The sequence below is a fragment of the Enhydra lutris genome, unplaced genomic scaffold, assembly GCF_002288905.1.
Source record: "Enhydra lutris kenyoni isolate GAN:26980312 unplaced genomic scaffold, ASM228890v2 scaffoldscaffold45, whole genome shotgun sequence".
In the NCBI taxonomy this organism is placed as follows: Eukaryota; Metazoa; Chordata; class Mammalia; order Carnivora; family Mustelidae; genus Enhydra; species Enhydra lutris.
The window spans coordinates 12,134,130-12,142,526 of NW_019154129.1; the positions used below are offsets into that span (position 1 = coordinate 12,134,130).

General features: G+C 61.7%; 1 protein-coding gene across 2 annotated transcripts; it reads left to right on the forward strand.

The window, feature by feature from the left end:
- The first annotated feature begins 2,748 nt into the window (after nt 1-2,748).
- On the forward strand, nt 2,749-8,131 carry LOC111156159 (UBA like domain containing 1). Of its 2 annotated transcripts, none has more exons than XM_022516853.1 (3): nt 2,749-3,018; nt 6,638-6,697; nt 7,036-8,131. In XM_022516853.1, exons 1-3 carry the CDS (start codon nt 2,749-2,751, stop codon nt 7,387-7,389), a joined length of 684 nt encoding a protein of 227 aa, XP_022372561.1. In that variant the 3' UTR covers nt 7,390-8,131. The 2 variants fall into 2 exon arrangements, with proteins under 2 accessions (XP_022372561.1, XP_022372562.1); XM_022516854.1 differs by having other exon boundaries at nt 7,111-8,131.
- Nucleotides 8,132-8,397: the final 266 nt, after the last annotated feature.

Genomic DNA, 8,397 nt, shown 5'->3' on the forward strand with positions numbered 1-8,397 from the left:
ATATGGGCACTACTAGAAATAACTTTTTGTCCCCCTGTCCGTATCTACTGGTCCCAGCTGTCGGGCCCCATCTGAGCTTGCTAAGAAATCCAAAGTCCACTCTCTAGTCAGGCTGATCCTGGATAAAAACAAGATTGTTTTTTCCTTTCCTGCTGCCTCTGGGAAAACAAGCAGGCTAGGGGTGCCATGGGGGCCAGAGGAGTAACCTTTGCTCCTACCAGCCTCACCTGTCCCACCCCAGTCAGCCTACTGGCTTGGAAGTGCTCCTCCGGAGCTGAACAAGCCGGGACAGGTAACTGAGTGTTGCTGGCTAAGGTTAGGGGGGAGGGGGAAGGTACTTCCTGTTTCCTTGAGCCAGAAAAATCCCCTAGTAGGCCCTGCCAGGGCAGTGCCCCCTCTCACTGGCCAGAAATGCACCCTCATAGTCTGCTGGGTACCTGGTCTCCAATGACTGGCAAGAGCATAAGGGGGTGTGGATTCCAGCCTGTTTCTTCATCAGTCAAACGGGGCTTGGGCTCCCTAGAGTGGTCTGGATGCAAGCAAAGAGGTGCATACTAAAAATGGTAGGTACACTGAGTGCCAGGCCCCTGCTAAGCACTGCCCGCGAATTAATCCCCTCGGCAGTCCTGGGATTGCTCCACACTCCTAGCTCAGGTTCTACAAATGAAACAAAGCTCAGGGCTGCAGTAGCTTATCCAACATCAGTCAGTAAGCAGCAGAGTTGACTCATACCCAGGTCTGGCTCCAGAGCTCACTTCCCTTCCAGCATGCCCTGATGCTGTCCCTGTGTAACAGGGACAGCAATAACCACTTTCAGAGCCACCTTCCTCGTGCTGGGCGCTTTATCCACATTAATTCAAGTTCATGATGCTTTGTTAAGGAGCGGGTCCATGCTTCACAAGACCAGAAATCTGGCATTATCGGGGTTTGCAAAAAATGGTGGAGCCTGAGTGATCCTGTGTGGCAGAAGAGACATGCCCCAGCCCCCACAATCCTGGGATCCTTCAGGCCCTGTCAGCCAGTCTCCCATTATCCTCCTCCCACTCACCAAAGCCAGAACCTCTGGAAGGGTTAAAGGACCCGGGTGGGGCTTCTCCCCACCCCTCCAGTGTGGCATAGTTCTCTCCATCCAGTGCATTTCCTCTAGTGAGGGGCGCTGAAGGGAGTGGGGGGCACTCCACTAGAAACAGACACATCCAAAACATCTCCTGATCTGGACTGGGCCCCTCTGCCACCATTAGGACCTCACACTAAGCCTAAAGCCAACAACAGATGAAATATAGGAAAACCTCCCAATGACCTTTAGCCCAAGCCCCTAGGGCCTGTGTCACTTTCTGGAGAGCACTTTCCATACTTCTACATTTCCCCAAGTCTACATCTGTCCTAGGGATTTTTTTTTTTAATATTTTATTTATTTATTTATTTGACAGAGAGAGAGATCACAAGTAAGCAGAGACAGGCAGAGAGGGGGAAGCAGGCTCCTCGCTGAGCAGAGAGCCGCTGCGGGGCTCGATCCCAGGACCCTGAGATCATGAGCTGAGCCGAAGGCAGAAGCCCAATCCACTGAGCCACCCAGGCGCCCCTGTCCTAGGGATTGACACACGATCCCAAACCGCCCTCGCTCCTTTCCCGCCCCAGACAACGCTTCTCAGATGTGCTCTCCGCAGTAACCTGGGCCGGGTCAGGGCAGGGCAAGAGAAAGGGCCCAAAGAACGGTTGCCCAACGGATGAAACTGGAGCCCAGGGAGCGCGAGGAACCCGGCCAAGGTCACTCAGAGCCGGGGTGACCGAGCCAGACCTCTCCCCGCTCCCCGGCCGGGATCCCGTTCCGAGCCCGTCCTGGCCCCGCACGCCCAACCCGCGACGTCACCCGGAAGCGGCGCGTGCGGAGCTGTAAACACAACCCGCAACTACCCCTTACCCGTGCTCCCCAGTCCCACCCCCGCCCGCCACGTGACGCGCCCCCGCCGTCCCCGACCCAGCGCCCGCCCCCGCTGCAGCCCCATTGGGCGGCCAGCTTTGTTTACCTTATATGGCCAGGTCCTAACACTCTGCGGCCGCTCATTGGCCATGGCGTGGTCTCACTCACCTAACGTCATTCGGGACAGTACGATGCAAATAAACCGGGGCATTCTGGGAATAGGAGTTCGGGGCCGCCCCGGAACTGGCTCCGCCAGGTCCTGGCGCCGGCATCTAGAAGCCGAGATTTCCGGCAGAACGCACGAGATTTTGCGTGGGAAAGTGGGAGCCCTGCGGGGAGGGCACCCCGAGGCACCAGAGCCTGCCCGCCTTGCCGGCTTGTTCGGGCGCAATCCCATCCCAAACGTTCCTCGGGTCTACTGTGTGCCTGGCCGAGCGCCAGGCTGGGAAGGGACCCGCATCACGAGTGGGCGCTGTGAGCTTGTGCTCGGGGCGCTGGGGAGACCGGAAGGCTTCCTGGAGGCGGTGGCTTTCTGCAAAGCCCTAGAAGGCACATTCATTCATTCAGTAAAGAAGTATTTATTGGCGCCTACTGTGTGCCAGGCCTTCGGGGCTGTACGTCCTAGTGCCTACGATTTGTGCCAAAATGTCTAGGGGCCCCCTTTCCAAGCGTGCGCCCATTCAACAGAGGGAAGCCAGGCACACCGGGCCGAGAACCCAGAGGGCCCGCGGACGCGCCCGTCCGCTTCCGCACACAGCAGGGGCAGCGTCCGGACACACCTCCCTGCGCCCCCCGGCCGGCCGCGGCGCGGGACTACATCTCCCAGCATGCCCCCGCGGCCCCGAGCCAGGCGAGGCTCGGTGAGTCAGAGCCGCACAGTAAATATTTGTATTAGCCGGAGCCGGCTCGCTAATGGTGGACGCGTGAGGCGGAGGAGCGCGGCGACGGGAGGCAGCGGGCAGCGCGGCGGCGGCGCCATGTCCGTGAACATGGACGAGCTCAAGCACCAGGTCATGATCAACCAGTTCGTGCTGACGGCGGGCTGCGCGGCCGACCAGGCGAAGCAGCTGCTGCAGGCGGCCCACTGGCAGTTCGAGGTGCGCGGCCGGGGCCGGGGTCGGGGTCTGGGTCCGGGTCCGTCCCGCCAACCGCGCGTGTGTGGGCCGGTGTGGACACGTGCCGATGCGCGCTCCGCCTGGGCCGGGCCGAGGCCGCGCACTCGGCTCGGTGTCCCGGTGGCCGCGCGCCCCGGCGGCCGGGCCCTAGCGCGCACACGCGGCTTGCGGGTCCGGCCGAACAGCGCGGCCGCGTCTACGCGGCCCCCGGAAACGCCGCCCGCGCGGGGTGGGCGGGAGGGGCGGCCCGCCCCCGCCGGCGCCCCGAATCCCCGCCCGCGCCCCGAATCCCCGCCCCCCCGCGTCCCCGGGCGGTCTGGATGCGGGGACCCCCCTCTTTTGTTCGGGTAACGGCCAGGGCGGGGCGGCGTCGCGGCCCGGACGGACAGTCGGTAGGAGGCCGGAAGGAGGACGCCCGGGCGGGGATCGCGCGCCGCCCCCACCTCGGGAGCCGCGGGGTGGGACAGGCAGTCCCGGGGCAAGCCGGCAGAGCCGCCCGGCGCGAGTGGGTCGGAGGGTCTGCGTGCCCGGTGGGCAGTTCGGCGGCGCCTGTGTTCACGTACATGTGCATTTGTATTTACGCACGCGCCACGCTACGTGCGGGCATGTTGGCGTGTGTGTAAACACGCAGTCCACCCGGCGCGCGGGTGCGGGCTCTGTGTGTTCCGTGTACACACACGTCGCCGTCTTTGCAGATGATGCCCACGCGTGTACGCACACGAGTGTACCAGTACTGTGTTGGAGCCCCACACTACAGCTACGGGTGTGCATCCGTGCACCCCGCCCCAGAGGCGTGCCCGGGTGGCCGCCTCCATGCTGGCAAGGGACTACCTGCACAGTGCGCGGCGTGGTTTACATGGCTCAGTAGCTTTCAGTCAGCTGGGCAGGAGGTGGGGCTGCCCCAGTCAGGACCCCACCCACCAGGCCTCCCTGACCCATAGGGCGCTAGTGCCTGCAGCTTGTGCTGCCGAGAGGCCACCTGGCTTTGCCTAACTCAGCTGCCACAGAAATAATACCACCAGAGTGGTATCTAGAAAAGAGGCCAGAGTCCTAGAGCTCCACCCCTCACAGGTGTAAGGTCACAGCCCAGCCGGTGTCTGTGCCCAGCCAGGGCCTGGGATCCTCATTTCCTGGTGGGGAGCCATCCCAGGAAAGGGGTTTGGGTCTGCTGAGGGGACAGTGAGCCAGGGGATTCCAGGGCTCAGTTCCTGAGAGTGGGATGGGGATCAGAATTGCAGCCCAAAGGTTTGGACAGCCTGGGGAAGCAGTGTCCTGTTCAGCCCTGGGGGCACTTTGCTCACCCACATCCACCAGAGCTCTCAGGAGGGACCACTGCCCCTTTGTGGTCCTCACAGCACAGGATGGGAGGCTGCTTTCTCTGGGCAAGTCCCTTCCCTCCTCTGGCCTCAGTTTTCTCTACACCTCCAGTGTGGGAGTTGACCTCTAAGAAGTGAATGGCCACTCCCTCCACCACCACCCACCTAGGGCCTGCAGCCCCACCCTGCAGGAAGCACCCTAATCAGCCTGTTTGTCTCAGAGCTAGATGTGGCAAAACTTGTAAAACCACATTCAGGGCAGTTTGCATGGGTCCCACATCTGCATACACTCCCTCCCTGCCTGGGGCAGGGCAGGCAGGTGTCTGGTGGGAAGTCCATTGTGGGTCCGGACTCTGAGCCCAGCACCGAGCCTAGCACCTGCTGGGCTGTCTCTCAGCACGGGTTGGTGTCCATTGAGGGAATTAAAAACGGAGCTTTGAGGATTGAAATGTCTGGGGAAAACTCTGTCCCTAAGAGGGGCAGGAGCTGCCTGCAGACTTGTAGCTCTGGTGGCTCCCTGAGTTTCCGTTTCACATCTGTAAAATGGAGGATAAGGATACTAGGGAGGTTCATGTAAGGTGAAAATGAGGTGTGAACCCCCAAATCTTAAGTCCTTGCATGAAAGTGAGGGCTACCCCTTCCCCTTAGTAACCTCCCACTAACAGGCTCACAGGCTGAGGGTTGACCCAGGCTAAGGCGGTCTTTTGGGTCTTAGCTCTGTGATTCAGGTGTTAATGAGGACAGGTGGCTGCGGGGGGGGGGGGGGGGGGGGGGGGGGGGGGAGGGGGGGGGGGGGGCGCAACCTGGGTGTTTTAAGTGGTGGTGCTTCGAGGCAGCAGCTTCTCCCTGGAATCCCCACTCTGGGGACCTTTGGGTCTGCTGCTGGGAATGAATGGTTTGGGTGTGTCCCGGGGCTCCCAGGTAGGAGGGAGTCCAGACAAGGTACTTAACCCTAGCCCGCTCCCACACCCAGTTTGGAGAAAATGGGGTAGGGCATCTCCAACAGGAAATTCCCAGAAAAATTCATCTGAATGTAAAAAAAATGACAAAACCCCAGGGCAAGCCCTGAAAGTCAGCTTGGTCTGTCTGTGCTGGGGGGCGGGGCGGGGGGGGCGCACGGTGGGCAAGGGATTGGTCTGGGCTGTGTTTGGGGACAGGGAGCCTAAAGGGGTGACGATGGAGGGCAGCTGGGACTGGGGCTGGGACTTGGCAGGGCCACGCAGACCCTTCACACACTCCCTCACCCAGCACTTACGCAAGAGCAGCTGGCTGCCTCATTTTCCTCAGCGGGCTCCTGGAGCCCCCTCTCGCCAGTCCCCCGGGGCCTCCAGAAGAGCTTGTCTGGCACAGGCCTGCACACTGTCTCCTTTCCCGCTCCCCTTCTCACCAGCCTGGGTGCAGACCTTCTCCTGTCACCCTCCTGCTCTGCACCTTAACATTCCAAGGGAGGCTTGGGTGAGTGGGGCAATGAGTGCAAAGCCCAGACCATCCTCCCTAATTGTGGCTCTCCTAGCTGGAACGTGGATCTTAGGTTATTGCAGCCGGGGGGGGGGGGGTATCTGGAAACCACCTCATCCAGTTTCCTTGTGCAGATGGAGAAACTGAGGCCCAGATCGTGGCAATCTCCCATGGCCAGCCAAGGAAAAGGGGAGTCAGGTCATGGACTTAACATCCAGGAGTCTGTGCCATCCCCTGGCTCAGTGAGGAGGAAATTGAGGGGCTCCTGGGTGGCTCAGTTGTTAAGCGTCTGCCTTCGGCTCAGGTCATGATCCCAGGGTCCTGGGATGGAGCCTGGCATCGGGCTCCCTGCTCCACCGGAGGCCTGCTTCTCCCTCTCCCACTCCCCCTGCTTGTGTTCCCTCTCTCGCTGTGCCTCCATCAAATAAATAAAATCTTTAAAACAAACAATTAAAAATGAGGAAATTAAGGCCCAGATTAGGGAGTTGCCACCCATGGAGTTGGTGACAGGCTAGAATTTCAGTCAAAGGCCGTTCTCCGTGAGAACTGGAAAGGGTGCTGCCTGCTCCCCTCCCAAGGTCACAGTGACCACATTAGGTGTATGCCAGCTAGAGGCAGTGTTGTGTCTTTACCCCCTCCAGACCTGCCCAGAAGTCCACCGTGCCTCCTTGGGGGGGGGGTGCGGGTGGCAGGTGTCGAGTGGTGACAGGCATGGTCCTTCCACTCCCTTCTCTCCCACTCGGTAGCCAGGCCCAGGGGCACACCAAGCTGAGAGATTCTGGGAGCAAGGGCCTGAGGGTAATGAAATCTGGGCCTTCTTTCCACAGACGGCCCTCAGCGCCTTTTTCCAGGAGACCAACATCCCCTACAGCCACCACCACCAGATGGTAAGTGTCCCTGCAGCCCCAGGGGTGGCGATAGGGGGTGCTCCTGGGTCGGGGCAGGGAGGCCTCGCCCCCCTGAGGAAGCCACAGTGGCTCTCTGCTGTGGGGGGGCCTCCCTGGGGACTGCTGGTGGGTGTGCTGGGCCAGCCCATCTCAGCTGCGCCTTCCCTCCCTGAGCCCCGAGCTAGTGGTCGGTGTCCGGAGCCAGAAGGCAGCCTGGGGAGAGGCCCAGAAGCTCGCAGCCGTGGCAGAGTGTGGGTCTCCTCCTACGAGGCAGCGAGAGGCCAGGCGGCCTCCCAGGAAGGGGTTCTCACCCCAGCCTCTCTGTTTTCCCCCCACAGATGTGCACTCCTGCCAACACCCCCGCCACGCCCCCCAACTTCCCTGATGCCCTCACCATGTTCTCCCGTCTCAAGGCTTCCGAGAGCTTTCATGGGGGCGGCAGTGGCAGCCCGATGGCCGCCACGGCCACGTCCCCCCCGCCGCACTGCCCCCACGCCGCCACCGGCAGCTTCGCGGCACCGAGCTGGCCATCTGCGGCCTCGCCCCCCGGGGGGCCACAGCACCACCAGCTGCAGCAGCCGCCCCTGTGGACTCCGGCACCCCCCTCCCCGGCGTCAGACTGGCCACCCCTGGCCCCCCAACAGGCCGCCTCAGAACCGAGGGCCCACCCTGCCATGGAGGCGGAGAGATAAGGGAGGCCCCTCCCCCCTCCCGGAGGCCAGGACCCTGTGGGGCGGGGGAGAGGATGTCTCCGCGGGCCCCCTTTACCCTGCTCTGTCTGCACCCCCGTTCCCCGGAGCCCTGGAGGGGAGAGACTGGACCCTGGTGCCAGCACACGGGCTGCCTGCGCGCAAACATGGGAGTGCAGGCACGGGGCCCCCACCTTGCATGGATGTGGTTCAGAGTCGTCTTGGTGCTGGTGGACAGAACTTCAGAGAACAAGCAGCCTTCCCCAGAGGACTCGCTCGCCCTGCCCCACCCCAGGGGACTGCGGAGAATCGCCACAGCAGGGGAGACTTGGCTGGCTCCTGCCTGGGAGCTCCTCAGGGGCCAGCAGGCCTAGATCCCCACCCTCGGGAATGCAGAGGCTTCTCCGCATGTGTGTGTGTAGCTGTGTCTGTATTTATATGTATGTCGCTCTACAAGAAGCAACCTAGTTTATGGGGCAGCTGGACTTTGCATGTTAGAGTGAGCCCCCAAGCCCCCTGTCTGCCACCTGTCTCCCCAGGGCCCTGCCCCTCTCTCCCACCCCCTGCCCAGCCAGCCTTGCTGTTCCCTGCAGAAAAAAGAATTGTGGGAAACTCCAGGACTCTTCCCACCCATTCCCCAGCGCCTGCCTGCTGGGGCTGCCTGCATGCCTCCCCCAGAACCCGGGGGTACCTCACACCCTTTCCCTTCCTCCTTTTAACAAAAGAGAAGAAAGAGTTCAAACCACCACCAGGCTCTGTGGTCTTGCCTCGCATCCTGAGCTTTGCTGCTGGCTGGCTCCGTGCAGAGAGGCAGGGCATGGACAGCCCAGAGCAGAGGGCACCCCCAGTCCCACCTGCCTCCACATGGCACCCGTCTGCTGCTGTCTCTCAGTCACAACATGGCACTGGAACCTTCTTGCCCATCTAAGGCTCTTCCCATGAAGTTATTTCTGGCCTGTGTTCCCAGAAACCCTGCCTCCTGCCCATCCTTTCCTCCTGTCCGACTGGACT

What these genes read in the sequence shown, in the direction of transcription:
- LOC111156159 (XM_022516853.1), top strand. Translation starts at nt 2,749, where the DNA reads ATGCCCCCGCGGCCCCGAGCCAGGCGAGGCTCGGTGAGTCAGAGCCGC. An exon ending in CGGCCCACTGGCAGTTCGAG is followed by an intron (nt 3,019 to 6,637) that starts GTGCGCGGCCGG and finishes TTCTTTCCACAG; the next exon opens with ACGGCCCTCAGCGCCTTTTT. An exon ending in ACAGCCACCACCACCAGATG is followed by an intron (nt 6,698 to 7,035) that starts GTAAGTGTCCCT and finishes TTCCCCCCACAG; the next exon opens with ATGTGCACTCCTGCCAACAC.